This window comes from Gorilla gorilla, chromosome 17 (genome assembly GCF_029281585.2).
Source record: "Gorilla gorilla gorilla isolate KB3781 chromosome 17, NHGRI_mGorGor1-v2.1_pri, whole genome shotgun sequence".
NCBI lineage: Eukaryota > Metazoa > Chordata > Mammalia > Primates > Hominidae > Gorilla > Gorilla gorilla.
Genome location: NC_073241.2, coordinates 106,450,904 through 106,466,821, shown reverse-complemented (window position 1 = coordinate 106,466,821; position 15,918 = coordinate 106,450,904). Strand labels below are relative to the sequence as shown.

Genomic DNA, 15,918 nt, shown 5'->3' with positions numbered 1-15,918 from the left:
GGTGCTCAGGGGCCATTTCCACTAAGGGCTCTGATGGGGGCTCCCACACATCAAGTTGTCGTTTTGTTCCTCTTGTCTTTCTTTTCCTGCTAGTATATAAATTTTGCATTTAAGGCTAGAATTAACCAACCCTCCGTGATTCATATAAATATTCTTTATATTAATCTGAGAGGCCAGTCAAATGCAAGTAAGTAGGCTTGTCTAACTAGTCAAATCCAACAAGATGTATTCAAAAGTCTGATCTGGACTTGAGTTATTTTCACCAATTCTGTGTCCAGTATTCTTGAGTTTTCTAAATCATGATTAAGATCAATCCTCCCAAGCGTAACCTAGAGTTGTGCTATGAAGCATGACAACATTTGATCAGAACAAACTGACTCGGAAGAAACATGGCCCCTCTCCAAGGAGCAGTTCAGCACCTTGTGGACAGATTTCAGCTGCGTTCAAGAGCCCCTTGCCCAAAAATAGCTCTCTTTGTCTACCAGCAAGTCCCAAAATATTTACATGGCCCACACAATTCTGATTTGGGACAAGTCCTTGGAGCTTTGTTTCCTGGAAGGAGTGAGTGTTGCATTTGTGTTTGCCTAGTCCCAGCATAAGGAGGTGGGAGGAGGAGGGTGAGAAACGGATGGAGCCAGGGAACAGGAAGGGGACTGGGCAGGCGAGGGCTCACAGGAGGCAGAGGTGAGATGATGCCTGGGCCAGGAACAGGCACTTGGAGAACACAGCCGGTGATAGGAGGTTCATTTATGTCTAGATGGGCAAAATGCCCCCAAAGGTCCAAGTTGTCAACCTTAACTGAAGGAAGTTACCTGTTTTTTGCCTGTGTTTAGCTTTGAATAGACCAGTTCTCATTTCTTAAACAGAAAGATGGATTGACAGATATTTGACATGTTTTTATTCTATAATGTGTGTCCATCCTGCAAGCTCTTAATATTTAGTTAAAACAACACTACTTGGAATTAGAGAGCCAGAATTAGGGAATGACAGCCCCTGTCTACCCAGGGTTCAAACAACACCTCACAAGGAACACACCCCTTCTTTCTTAGACCCCAAAATGACACCGTGAATTTGGCCTTTCCCTTGGTTAACCCATTCTTATCCAGTAAGGCACCACATGTGCAACAAACCCTCATTTCCCAATGAGAAGAATGCCCCTTCAAGGTTTTTTTGGTTGTCCAGTTTAAATAAATTGGGAAGGTAGAACCGCACTGGACACCGAAATCATCCGCAGAGGTAGCCTTGCGTTTTTAAAATCATACATATCAAACTATTATTGCTTTTTTCACTCTCATGCCATGAAGCATGGGGAATGCACCTGCTTCTTGCAGGTGGGTTGTGTTTATATCATCACTAGAACCGCGTCTTTGATTTCCCAGAGCCTCATCTGTGGGCACTTTGACCTAAGTTGCTTGAAGTACACGTGTTTTAAATCTCCCTGCACGAGCCCCTCACCGGAAGTCTTATGGCGGGCCCCAGTTTCCATCACACACCCTGAAGGTGGGTGGGGTTTCCAGTCTGTGGTCGGCTGCTAGTCGTCTCCCACACACGTGAGGGAGGTGGACTCCGGGAGTGGCGACTGTGCTGTAGGCGTTTGCTTCTCTTCTCGGCAATCCTTCCAGTGGCTGTGGGGTGATGGGGGTGCCCACCTGCAGAAAAGTGTCCTCAGCCAGTCTTCTTGAGCCACCAAAAAGGGACCCCGGTAACATGGGAGATGGAAAAGCTCGGCTGTCAGGCAATTCTCTTTTCTAAAGAGAGACTTTTGAGGAACACAATTTGCACTGTGTTCGGGCGTATCTACTATTTTGGAGAGTCCTCTCTCCCCGTGTTCAGAAGACAGTTCATCTTGTTCCCTCTCGAGGAAAGCTGTTCCTGGGTTCTACAGGAGAATGGGTACTCACACCTTTTTGCAAAAGAATACATCCATCATGGAAAACATGTTGTCATTGTCCTTAAAGACTCTGGTCACCTGCAGCGTGGTCTGGGCTGATGGTTCCAGTGGCCCTCAGCTGAAGAGCCCCAAGGCCAGGGCAGCTGCCGCAGGAAGGCTGGAAGGAGCAATTTGCTTGGAATGGGTGTGGCTCAATTCCGTTCTTTGCATATGTTGGGGAAAAATCATAAATGTGCTGCTAAGGTTTGGGTTAGAAAATAAAAATGAGTAATGTGCTTTTTAAATCCAACTTTATCTTCCCTACAAATTCTGCAGATTCTTTGGACACCTGTCAGGCTGTCCTTGGTCTAATGTTGGCTCTTTCTGTGCTCACACGGTTTCTTTAAAGCAGTGAGCATGAAGAGCTTCTTGCTACCTTTTAGTTTTAGAAGAGTGTCAGCACCTTTCTGACATCTCAGCTCATCTCATAACAGTGCACCTGAGTATGGGATATAATTCTCTGTGTGTGTACATAGGTATGAATGGATAGATGGGTGGGTGGATGAATAGATAGATATTTCTGTACATATACACAGATCTGCAAGATTTCTCAGGACAGGTTGAAGTGTGTTACTGAACAGAATTTGGATGTTGGTGTGGTTCTGTTTTCTAGCTCTGCATGGGATGGAAAGATAGCATGTGTTAATAAGATGACTTGGACGTGTCTCTTCTTTTTTCAGGGCCTTGGTTTCATCTTCTCAAAAATGGGCATTACATATATCACAGGATTGTCTTTCTGATGGAAAAACAACATCGAAAACTCTAAGAGCACTAGACTTAGGACTAACACTTTCTCTTTCTCTTTTAGCCTCTGAAGAGCCAATCCATTCAGGATGGGAAACCACGCAGGCAAACGAGAATTAAATGCCGAGAAGGCCAGTACGGTAAGACGTGAGCTGATCCGAAACATGTGCATGTCGTTTTCTTATTAAACACAAATCCCCTTGGTGTGTCAGAGGCTACGGGCATGGGCTCTTGCTGCTACACTCTTCCCTGACAGCTGGGTGGAAGCCTGGTCCTTGTTAATTATTATTAATAATTAATAATTATGATTTATTACGATTATTAATTATTATTAATTTATTCAGGAAGATTGCATGGCAGTAGGTATGTCCTGACCTTGCAAAGGAATAAAGGAATGAAGGAAGGGAAGGAGTTAGGAAGAAGAAAGAAAGGAAAAAAGAGACACGGAGAAGAAGAAAGAGAAAGGGAAACCAGGAGGAGAGGAAGACGAAGCAGCCCTTCCTCTTGGTCCACATTCTGTGATTGGTCCTAGAAGTATCAGGAGGCTCTCAGAGAGGAAAGAGATTGTACATTCCTTTGCTCTGATGCAAAAATACTTTTGATTTTTTTTAACATTTTTATTTTTTAGAAAAAGATATTTCCAAACTGCATTCTCTCTAACTAGCTGCTGGTTTGATAGAGCATGAAAATTTATACCAATTCATAAACAGTGAAACACATCAGATTTTCTTTTAGCTCAAAAACCTAATTCCATTTACGAAGGTCCCACTCCTTTCTTCTCACCCACCATGGAGTTTGCTCTGACTTTGCGCTCTGGTCTGGTTCTAGAAGAACTCACACTGAATCCCAGAGGTCTGGCGAAAGGACAGGAAATACTTGAGCTGTTTCCTTGGCCCTCTCCTAGATCGATAACCTCCTTTCTCCTGCGTGCGGCTACTTGGCTCCTCACCAGTTCTCCTTACTTTGGGGTCATGCTCTGGCCTGCCTGCATGTTGGAATCTCCCAGAGACTTCAGACCTGCCAGGGTCTTTGCCCTCCTTAGATCCCAATGCAGATGTGGGCATTTTTCAAAGCTCTCCGGGCTCTACAGCCAAGGTTCCACGTTCCTCCTGCTCCCATGTGTCTTGTACTTTGGCTGCCAGGATTTTCCTCTATTGACTGGATCATCACCCTTCTGCCCCTAGAACTTCCAGGAAGTCCTTAGCGCAGACTAAAGTCCAAGGTCCTCAGTCTCCGGCTCCAGCCCTTCTTCAGTCTCACTGTCACTGGACTTTCCAGTGGTGGCTCCCCTACAGCCCTTTCCTAACCCTTATCAGGGAACATTTGGAAAATAAAGTTAAAGAGGAAACTGCAAATTAAAAATCATTCGAATCCTTCCAGCTAGTAAAAATTCATCTTCTTTGTATTTCTAGCACAGCATTCGCCATTGTCTGCCTTATTTGAAGGCATCAGCTTCCTCTGTCTGATTTGGATTCTCTACATTGCCTTCGGTTCCCCTGTAGTGCCCTGAATCGGGGTTCTGGACCCTTTTCCTACTGAGACGCTCAGGACAGATGATCCAATGTTGTTGACAAGGACCACAAATGCCCAGGGGTCCTAGCTGTCTGTCTCTCTGCCTACCCCTGTCTCTACACTAGAGAATTGTTTCAGACTGTGAGGAGTAAGCCTGCCAGTGTGCACAGAACAGTGGACCCACCCTAATTTGTATGGGGGCGGCCCTTGCTCTTGGTCCATGCTGTGTGATTGTTCCCAGAAGTATCAGGAGGTTCTCGGAGAGGGAAGAGATTATGAAATTCCTTTGCTCTGATGCAAACATACTTTTGATTTTTCAACATTTTTTATTTTTTAAACATACATGTTTTCCCCTCAAGGGAAATTATTCCATTTCGTTGGTACTTTAATTCAACATAAAATTATGTGTCTCCAGCTCGAGGCAGATGGTGGTGCACTAGAATGTCCGGCTGCTGAAGATGGGCCGGGGTGAGGGTCAGGGGAACCCCCGACTTACACCCAGATGCTTTAGAAATGTCCGCGGAATTGAACGGAATTGAATTTCAGTCTCCAGACCTCTTCGCTGAGGTCTGTAGTGTGTTTTTATTTAATAGTAATAATAAACTTGGAAGAAATGGGGCCTTCTCTGATTTCTACTTAATTTCTGTGTCAGCCACATGAGTAATTTTCCATGATTTGCTTTCAAATCATCCATGGAAGACGAGTAGGTGACTATATACTGTTCCTGTGTATATTTTATCTTGATTAAAGTGATAAACAGTATTTAGTTTCTTAGTTTCTTACCTAAGGATTTAGAAAGACTAATTTTATAAATATGTAAATGGTTCTAGTCAATGTTGAATGGGGGGGTGACTCATTATTTTGTTCAGCCCATACTTAAACTGTATTACTGATAATGTCAGCATTATAATTAGCAATAACAACCATAAATGTATTAAGTTACTAATTTATTAAGGACATGGCTTGGATACAGTATCTGCACCAGGAGGATTAAGTTTCACCTAAAGTGAAAGTGGAAAAAACAGCTCTGCTCAGAGGCCTCTAGGCTGTTAACACTGTTGGTATTTTAAGTCTTAGAATGACCGATTTGCAACTCCAGTTTCAAGAAACCTCTCTGTGGTGTACAGTTTCTTTCCTGTTGTTTGACGCTGTAAAACACCCACATATGTTTTTAATTTGTTTAATGCTATCAGAGTAAGATTTTGAGCCATAGCAAAGCCCATGCTGAGGCTTTTGTTTTCTGAAATCTCATGTTTAAAGTTCTGATCATTTAAAAACCTCAAAACTTGGAAATGTTAAAACTATGGTTCCTGTAGGTAGCTTTAAGAAGTAAGAGCTTTTTTTTTTCCTTTAAACTTGATGGGAAATATTTTGTGCCCTTCCAAGTACATGTACATGTTCTGTGATGCTGCATAGCTTAGTAGAGCATTAAACTTGAACCACAAAAGAAAACGTGACATGAGCTCCAGCCGTGTCACCTACCACTCTGTACATTTGTGTGTGTGATTCTGGGAGGCATTTTTCCCCCTTATGAGAGAATCAAGGAAAGTTTCTGTCAGTTTCAGGTGCTGGTTACTGATCTGTCAGCAGGGAGGGCAGCTGCGGTGGGGGCTGCCCGGTCTACCCCACACACTGCCTCTGCCCCACTGCCCGGCCCAGGCTGCTGAGGGCCCCCTCCTTCCCACCTGCTGCCACCTTCTCCACCTCTCCCCACCCACGCTGGATGATTCTTTCCTCTGCTGTCATACAGCCTGCGGCCAAGCGCTCTGATACAGATCGTGGTGATTTGTTTATCACAGAGCCTGCGGCCCGAGTGCTCTGATACAGATCCTGGTGATGTGTTTATCATCCAACTTCTTCCCCTCCTATATCAAGGAGGGAACTTTCCTCTCTGATGCCTCCATCTCTAAGCCTGGAGCATCCCCAGCACATAACTGGCTTACAGATGTTCGAAAGAGTAAATGAATCATACCTATTTCCTAACTTCTTTTTCACATAAAAGCTCAGTTTCCTGAGCAGGCTTTGGGTGCCGTTGGCTGCTGGGGAGGTGGTGGGGAGGCCTCGTCTGTTGCCTGCAGGAGCTTCCAGTCTCCTTTGCAAGTTTTGCCCTCAGTGACTCAGGGCTTTGAAATTTGCTTCTCTCTCATCCCGAATAAGCCAGGGCAGGATGTAAGAGGAAGAGAAACTAACTAAAGGGTTAACTGTGGAATGTCTCTGATTGGTGAAAAAAAGACACTTTTCCGGAGTTGCAGTGTTAGTCCACTCATGTGGGGCGCAGGTCCCTGGTAACCAGTGGTTGAGCCGCCTTCTTGGGCCAGTTGAGGGTCAGAACAGGAGACATCAAATTCAGGCAGAAGCACTCCGCCCATCAGAGGAGTGGGCAGCCTGCCCTCCTGACGCGTGATTCACTCATGCGGATGGAGTGTAACTTCCTCCAGGCAGGCGCAGGTTCAAGGCACAGCGCTCCTTCTCAGAAACGAAGAAACTCCTGTTCTGCCTTTGACTCCCTGTGTTTTTTAAGTTGCAGGGAAATTTGGTTTCCAAATGGTCCTGCCTCACTAATTTACCAGCTTTCTATCACTCTGCCCATTTTGTATTTGGTTCTCCATCTTACTACAGAACTTGGCAGAACCCAAAAAGGAGAGGGTGCCAGCTGCCCTGGAGAACCCAGGGACGTGCCTCAGTGCCAGGAGAGGGGCAGGGGGCAAGACCCACCCACAGAGGGATGCCCTGTCTTAGGCAGTCTTTGCCTGCCTGGCAGTCCTTGGTCCTTAGGACCTAAGACACTTGGCTTCACTGGCTACTGGAGGAATTCATTCCTTTTTGGCAGTGTGAATCAAAGGGGCTGGGCAGTTACCTTTGGGAGGGTCAGCAAGCGCTCAGAACGTGCCCATGTGCCAGGCTGCTTGTGGCTTTTGTCCCTCAGCTTTCTCTGAATGCTGTGGGTCTTTTGAGCTGTGGGCTTACTCTTTGGGGTTTTCTGGTGATAGCTAAGCCTCCTGGGGATGATTCACTACATGTTCAAAACACCAAACGAGGCCAGGTGCGGTGGCCCACACCTGGAATCCCAGCACTGCGGGAGGCTGAAGCAGGCAGATTGCTTGAGCCTAGGAGTTCGAGACCAGCCTGGACAACAAAGTGAGACCTTATCTCTACAAAAAAATCAAAAAATTAGCTGGGCATGGTGCTGTGCACCTACAGTCCCAGCTACTCGGAAAGCTGAGGTGGAAAGATCACCTGAGCCTCGAGAGGTCGAGGCTACAGTGAGCTATGATCACACCACGGCACTCCAGCCTGGGCAACAGAGTGAGACCCTGTCTCAAAAAAAAAAAACCACAAAACACACACACACACACACACACACACACCCCAAATTCTATCTAGGCCAGCACTAACACTGTATTAGTGCCTCCTGTGAGCCAGGGACTTTGCAGACATTGTCTACATTGTAGGTTGTATGAGTTCCTGGGGCTGCCATAACAAAACAGCACAGGCTAGGTGGCTGAAAAGACCGACATTTCTTCTGTCACAGTCCAGAAGATTGGAAATCCGACAGCAAGGTGCCGAGGGTTGGTCTCCTCTGCAGCCTCTCCTTGGCTTGTAGACAGCATCTTCTCTCTGTGTCCTCCAGTGGCCGTCTCTCTGTGTGTGTCTGTGTCCTAATCTCTGCTTAGAAGGACAGCATCACGTTGGATCAGGGCCACCCTACTCCAGTGGGACCTCATCTTAATGTCATGGCCTCTTTAAAGGCACCATCTCCAAATGCAGTCACATTGTGAGGCAGTGAGGTTTAGGACATCCACATATAGATTCAGGAGGATCACAGTTAAGCTTATCACATGTGTTACTTGATAAACCCCAGCAGCGGCTGCACAATTAGAGTAGAGAAGGAAAGTCCTGGGATTGGCATTTGCCGCCATGTCTGACACCTCCTGGGGAATGGACTCCACACCAGCAGCCACACGCAGTCTCTGCCCTGTCCTCAGGAGACAGCAGACCTGGTTTCTCTTCTGCAGACCCTGGTTGGGCCCTTCCTGTGCAAGGTTCCTTCTTCCTGCCTTCTGCCACAGGCCCCAGCTGGCGGCTCCTCCCAGGGCAGGCGTGCATCTGCAGAGCGCTCATCTCCCACGTGCTGAGTCATGGCTTTGCGCAGCCCTCCCCATACTTAGGACCCTCAAAGGATCATCTTCATTCTCCCAGGGACTGAGTCTCAGAGCTGGGCCGGGCCTGCCCGAGGCCAGGTAGCCAAATGGTGGGGAAGCCAGAGAGCAAAGCCAGGCCTGGAGCCCCAGGTGGCACAGCCGGGCAGAAACGATCCTTGCGTGGGAGCGTCAGTCTTCTCGTGGCCACAGGAAATGAGGAAAGAGACAGGGGAAATCATTTTAATGTCATGTCTTTTCTTTAACCTAAGAAACCTCAAATGTCATGTAAGCATAGAATCCATACAAAAATTGTTCATGAAATGGTTTACAATTCTTCTCCCATGAAGTCCTCACACTCTAGGATATATTTTATCTCATGGTGCAGTGTGGCCTGGCTACGTCTCAGGTGCTAGGTGGCCACACGTGGCTGGGACCGTAGGTCTGGGCAGCACAGCTCCAACCCTGGCCGTGCCCACGCCCCCTGCCATCTATAGCCAGGCAGAACACACTGAGACCCCCCCGTATAGTGTACATCATGCAGTTCACCATCCCCTTTGTGCATGGTACCCATTGCTTGATAAATAAGCACTTTCTAAAGAAGTCAGAAAAAATTGTAAATTACCAATATTTTTCCCTGAGAGATGCTTACAGGTCCAATGTTTCACACACTCCCCCTCCCCTTGTATGAAGTGAGTTGGGGTTGATAAAGATGAGGAGGAGGGGAGGAGGATGACAGGGAGGATGGAGAGGAGGGGAGAGGAGAAGAGGGAGGGGGAAGGAGGAGTGAGAAGGAGGAGGGAGGGGGAAGGAAGAGGGGAGGGGGTAGTGGGCCAGGCTAATAAATGCAGTTGTAAGGGTTGCCGTGGATAAAAATGCAGTGCGGAGGAGGAACAAGGAACGGCCCGTTTAAATCTGCCCAGACTCAGAGGCCGTTTAGGGCCAGTGAGAGTGATGTTTGCTCAAGTGCATCCAGCCCCACGTCCCACTCTGCCCTGCCTTGGCGGTGCCTCAAAGCCCTCCCAAGCCCTTACGGTAAAGGCTCAGACCTGGGACCTTAGCACAGCTTCTGAACCAAGAGCTGTGGCTGAGCCCTGCAGGTGTCATGACATTTATCAAGCTGTCTTGCTACGAATTTTCTCTGACAACACACAGCCTGTTTTTAATTCATGAATGGATTGATCGTGCTCTTTCCAAATGCAGGTGAAAATCAGCTGTTTAGGACTGAAAGGAATGTTTTAAATGCTTGTTCATTCCTGCATCCATCCATCCCCACACACACATATTAAAAATACTTTTTATTAAGTGCCCACTCTGCATAGGACAGTGATAAACTTTGTACGTGAAAATTCCGGCTTTACCACCAGCTAGTTGGGTGATCTTGGGCAAGTTACTTTCTCTCTCTCTGCGTACTTAAGATGGTAACATGATACGATGATAACATTATGTAAAGTAAGTCAGTCCACCTGTGTGGTGCACCCCCTTGTACATAGCAAGTGCTGTGTGTTGTTTGGTGTTACTAATTTTCTTCTTATTGCTATTATTGTAAAAAAAAAAAAGGAAGTCCTTGTGTCTGTCCTCAGAATACCTCACAGTCTAATCAGGAGACCAACAAAATTACAAAAGCACATTCAGAGCAGTGATGGGTATGAAGAGCTCAGGACAGAAGCAGGACTCCCTGGGGCTGTAGAGCCCACAGGCCAGCAAGAGAAGCTACGGGGAGGGCTCACATAGAGGGAGAGACACGGGTGTCCTTCCCCACTTCCCAGGGTTGAGACAAGCATAAGCAAATATTTAAATGCTGTATTTTTTTTTAAAAGAAAGATTTGATTTGGGGCACCTGCTGCAAACCTCTCCCACTCAGTATCGCCAAGGCTGTAGGGTCCAGGTGTCCCCCTAATACCGGCTCCACCCAGTCCAGCTTTATCCCACAAAGAGCTCTGCCTTCCAAAACACCTGGCTCTGCAGACCCATCCAAATGTAACTCGCAGAGCGATTGCTGGGAGACAGCCACCCTCTGTGATGAATCCACGTCACTGTGTGAGTGGCTGGCAGCTCCTAACACATCCCATTGAGATCTCATTTCTGAGAGGATGCCCCTGGGTGAGGCTGCAATTTATTAACACAGGTTGGAATCGTCTCAGGCTGTGTAGAAGATGTCTGGCTCTGCAGATGGCCCTGGCTGAGACTCTGTCTCCCGAGGGTAGCTGTTTTCCTCTTGAATCCTGGAAGCTCAAAGCTCCCTTCTCCCCTAGGACATCGCCCAGAGCAGCAACATCCTGCGGAAAAGAGTGTCAGTGGCATCTTTTGTTATGCAGAGGGGATGGAATCCTCCCGGGTGACTGATAGCTGAGAGGGAGGGAGACAATCAGGAGAGCCAAGAAGAGAGATGGGTTCCAGGAGGAGAAAGTTGTCCACAACAGGAAGAGCTGCCACAGGGCTCCCCTCTGCCTGGCCCCTGCAGACCCCATCTTCACAGGTAGAGAGCTGGGGTCCCAACATCTATGAGCCGTGACCTTTGGGAATTTACCTGAACGATTATCCAAAGGATCAGGGGAGCCCCTGCCCCGAGTTGGCCCACGGTGGGGGGCTCACTTGTGTTGCCCTGTTGGTGGGGGGGGTGTCCGTGGAAGGTTCCAGAACAGGCCTGGTCTCTGGGGACCCTGTACCCTTCCCCAGTGCTCCCTGCTCCCCCACTTCCCACCAACCCAAAGGAGTGGGGTTTGTAGTGGCCTTGAGTTATTTGTCACCATTTGAATTCTTTCACTTTGGTGTTTTGAACACTGTCTCAGTTCACAGGCGAAAGAACTGGAAGAAGAGAGGCCTAAAAACCTTCTTATTTCTTTTTCTCATATGAAACTCACAAGGCTTGCTAATTAGAAACAGTAAACCAGGAACCTTGAAAAGTAAAAACACAACCTGTAGTTTATCTTCGCACTTTTACATTTGCCCAAAATGGGTGAAATCAAGTGGTGAGCTCCTAAAACATTCCAAAACCTAACAAGCAGTAAGTCTGGAAACCTGCTTTTCAGCTGTGGGTGGGCTGAGAAAAGCTAGCCTCTGGGCTTTCCCTGGTCGTCATATCAGGCTCAAAAAGGTTCTACAAAGATGCCTGGCAATATTTCTGGATTTTTCTATTTAATCAGCTTAAGAAAAAAGATACCACACTTAAAACTAAGATCTGAGAGACTGTGAAATCATATGTAAATTTTACAGTGGAGAGTAACTTATTGGTCTGTTTGGTGTTCCGAATTAAACAGATTTTTTTTTATTTAAGCTGCACATCAAATCTAACTGCAGACAGGAGGAATGAGGCGCACGCTCTGGACCTCTCCAGGGGTAATCACGCCCCCTGCAGAATCTGCTCCATATTTAATTATCATTAAAACCCAACTGTTTCTTGATGACGCTCTCCAGATACTATTAAAATGACATTCTGAGAAATGAGACATTTAGTTTGCAAATATACACAAAGGCATTGAAGCAATTCAGCTCTTTCCATCAACATGTAAATAGAATCTTTCACTTTGATGGGAAAAATGCTTTTCCTTTAAAACTACTGACAGCCCAGCTGTGAAATGTCACTGACTTTTTCCAACTAGGAGTTATTTTCTCACGGCCATTCCTTTATGGAATCATAAATCCTGCAACATTTTATCCTACGTGCAAGAGGTTGTCAGGGTATTTAACATCTTTAGTGAGTTCTGTTCTTGTCATATCATCCTCAGGAATGAAAAATAATTATATTTTAAGCCATCACTAGCTCACAGCTGCTTTATGCAATCATCTCTCTCTGCGGTAAAATTACGTCCAGTGAGCGTAAACTTTGTTTCTGCTGACGGAGGTGTCCTCAGGCCCAAATGGTGCGTGCACATGGCGGGTGCTGACGTTGAGGAACTGTTGTTAAAGGAATGAATCCTAACTGCCTGGGGTGTCTACGGAGCATCTCCAGACATTCCCCTGCCCAGAGGCAGGTCCAGAAGCCACAAGACTGGGTGACATCTGAGCACATAAATGTGAAGGGGGCAGGAAAAGCCATCCATCCTCCCTGGAGAGCAGCAGAGGTGCAACTGAAGCTCAGACCCGTCAAACCCCCCAATCCAATGTGCTGTTTGTCCCTCCCTTACACTTCCTCTTGCAATTATGTGTTGAAACCGACCCTGTCACCATAACCATTTCACAGAAAGGAAAGCCCGATCACTCAGAAAGTCACTTCCTTCCAGTCATCCAAACCCACGCCTGGATTGCTGTGACACGGCTGTCGTGCCATTGAGCACTAAATTCCCTGGGAAATTCTTCCTTTCTGGTCTGACTGCAGTGTGCTGGCAATTGACAGATCTGTATGTGTAAAATTTCTATTTTATAGGTAAGTCACATAAGCGCATTTTTTGAGAACTCATGTAATTCTTAAATTGGTCATTTAATATATGTTTAAAAGCTTAGGGAACTGAAAAGTAGGGGCTAAAGTCACTCACCGATCTCGCCTGACACTTGGACACATGCAGGCACTGAGAAATGCCTGGAAAATTCCTAGATTGTGTGGGTGCCGACAGGCTTTTTACTGTACCTTATCTTCAGCAGAGTTTAGAACTCTTTCACACACCTCCCACATGACAAACCTCTAGAAAACTCTTGAACTCAATAGCAGACTATTAGACTATCTCTTGGTAGGCAGAAGTGCATTAAAATGGCCACACAACGTGGTCACAGCTCGCATTTGTTGGTAACTTACTATCAAGACACTCCCCTGCAGCACCTCCAGTGGGATGTTCTGCCATAATGGAGATGTTCTATATTTGTGCTGCCTGGTGACACGTTAGCCTCTAGACACATGTGGCCCACAGCACACGAAACGAGACCCTTATAACTGAACGACTGTGTTTTTAATGTCATATTTTTGAGCAATTTAGATGGAAGTGGCCACAGTTGCGAGTGGCTCCCCCCTGGGACAACAGAGCTCTCCTGTGTGCTGGCTGTGGCGACCCTTATTCTCCCATTGCCCTACTAGACAGGTATTAGCTCTGTTTGTCCATGAGAAAAATTGGGGTGTTTCTCAAAATCATACAAAAGTTAATTTTGAGTTCAGAGGTAAAGTTCTCTGAAAAATACAGTCACACTTATGAATGCCCCAAATAGAAAAGGACAATGCTGGTGTGCTGTAAACCATAGCACAAATGTACAAGTAAGCTCTCCTGTGCTCACCTCAATGTGGGAGAGTCCTACAGTCATCATTTAACGTGGCACCTGCAGTAAAGTGTCCCCGTTAAGGTGTGCCTCCTGCAGAGTCCGGGAACCGGCACTTATGAGCAACGGAACCTTGTGTGGACTGCCTCTGGATGTGATGCACCCCCCAAAGCCCACCCTGCTGACTTGTGTGGTGCTTCCATAAAACTTCAGTGAGCTCCTAAAGAGAGGAATAAAATAATATAGGAAAGGCATCCTTTTAAAGAGAAACTTTAGGCTGGGCACAGTGGCTCACGCCTGTAATCCCAGCACTTTGGGAGGCCAAGGCCGGCAGATCACGAGGTCAGGAGTTCAAGACCAGCCTGGCCAACATGGTGAAAACCCATCTCTATTAAAAATACAAAATTAGCCGGGTGTAGTGGTGAACACCTGTAATCCCAGCTACTCCGGAGGCTGAGGCAGGAGAATCGCTTGAACCCAGGAGGTGGAGGTTGCAGCGAGCCGAGATTGCACCACTGCACTCCAGCCTGGGCGACAGAGCGAGACTCCGTGTCAAAAAAAAAAGAAAAAGACCCTTTAAAAACCCGTGAATAGTCAATAACCTGGTTACAGTAAGAAAAACCCCAAATGGAGCCATGTCTAACTTGAGAATGCGCGTAAGGCATGGTAATGGTGTGGTTTTATGAAACTGTGTTTGCATTTGGGAGCCAGCAGCCTCCCCTAACGCGTGAGCGTGCTTGCAGCCTGCTGGGCGGGGTGTCCTGCGCGGCCCCGTGAAGCAGTTGCAGCGCCCGCCCATGGGAATTTCTTGTGAATGTTGTGTTTGAGATGCAGAATTTCTTAGTGATATCAGAGAACAGTCTTACGAGGTTCACCCTTGATAGCAGCCTCTCAAACGTTTTGTGTCAGTAATGTTTTGCTTCTGCGGGAGATTCACAAAGGAAGTCTCTCATCCATGCTTGGTGGAAAGCACACCTGAAGGTCATTCTGGTTTTGGAGGCAGGGAAGTGGGCATTTGGCTTCATCTGATAAACGGTGACCTTTGTTAAAATCCCTTTGTTAAGTTGGAATGCAATGATTAAAGATATAAGGCGTAATTAGCAAACAAGGGCAGCCTCTCCACAACCTTTATTAAAAATAATGGGGTGATCGTGAAGTGGTGCCTCAGGGCAATGTAAACCCACGGGGCCTCCACACGCCTGCACTTTGTGCACACGCCCCACCTGCGGCTCTCTCCTCATGCCGCCTTCCCTCTGTTGCAGCTCCCAGCTCCAGCTCCGGTCAGCCCCCTCCAGGTGGCCCCTGGGACCCCCGTATAAGCCTCTCTCCAACCGGTTCCCTGATGCTCCCGGAGAGCCAGCCCAGCCTCGACCCCGGGTCTGGCTGAGGGCGACAGGGCTCCAGGCACACGATCCAGCTTCTGCTCAGACAACCCAGGGGCGGGCACTCAGGCACCGGGGACGCGGGCTCTGTTCTTTTGCCCACAGCATGGGCATTCTCGGCCTGGGAGTTAGCTTACCAGCATCATTTTTGTCAGAAACTATGGCCCAGTTTGCAAGCAGCCAACTTTAAACAGACTTTGAGAGCACAACATTGAATGCTGGTTGCTGCGTGTAAGTGATAGAAACGTAACAACAGTTCTTTGTGTGAAGTCAGAAGCAGCGAAATACGCACGCGGGGCCGGTGTGTTCCCCACTGAGCAGGGCAGCAGGCGTGTCTCTCGTCATGGTCACAGACTGTAATGGGGGTCAGGGGAGCTGCTGAAGGAAACGGCCGATTTCGTGAAATGAGGAACCTGCTTCTCCGAGGGGTCTGTCTAGTTTGTCCTCTTGTTTTTAGCTGGACTCGTAAAGCTCCCCCTTCCTTATTTCTTCCTTCACTGATCATGTTCCTCAGTTGCACCCTGCGTCTGTAACTTGTGGCTTGGTGAGATCTGGCAGCCAGCGGGGAGGCCAGAGAAGGGAGGATCTCGGCCTGTGTCAAAGAGGCCACCAAACCGGCAGAGCGGGGCTGATGTCATGAAGCAGGGTTTTTAAGGTGGAATGATGTTTGAGTTGTAGTGGATGCATCTCTGTGGACGAATTCTCGAGTTTGGGTCCGGGTTGCGTGTGTCCATTTGAATCCGGAGAGCGCGGTGCTGAGTGCGGCCCGGCTGAATTCTGTTCATCAGTTGTTGGCGACCTCCCTGCCTGTGTTGCCATGACAACGCTCCTTCCTGGAAGAGTGGAGGGGGCTGGGTCTCCTGGGGTGGGGAGCGCATTCAGCGCCCTTCTGCAGATGCCCCCGCGAGGGACAGAGGGAGGGTGCCGCCTGACGGGGGGTTGCTTCTAGTCACCAGTCTGCTCAGCGCTGGCCGCGGCCCTGGGCTTATGTGAGGCGCCGCGCACTGTGCCAGGTCATTTCGGAAAC

At 47.7% G+C, this 15,918-nt stretch overlaps 1 protein-coding gene across 3 annotated transcripts in view; it reads left to right on the top strand.

Moving 5' to 3' along the window:
• The first annotated feature begins 2,743 nt into the window (after positions 1–2,743).
• The window catches only part of MBP (myelin basic protein), a 124,000-nt gene continuing 110,825 nt past the window's right edge, over positions 2,744–15,918 (top strand). The window contains exon 1 of one of the 3 annotated variants that reach the window (XM_055368268.2): positions 2,744–2,814. In XM_055368268.2, coding sequence (XP_055224243.1) covers positions 2,764–2,814 — 51 coding nt within the window. In that variant the 5' untranslated portion in view covers positions 2,744–2,763. Of the gene's footprint in view, positions 2,815–15,280; positions 15,320–15,918 lie in introns of those variants that run through there. The other 2 variants (XM_055368272.2, XM_055368269.2) reach the window with 2 other exon arrangements.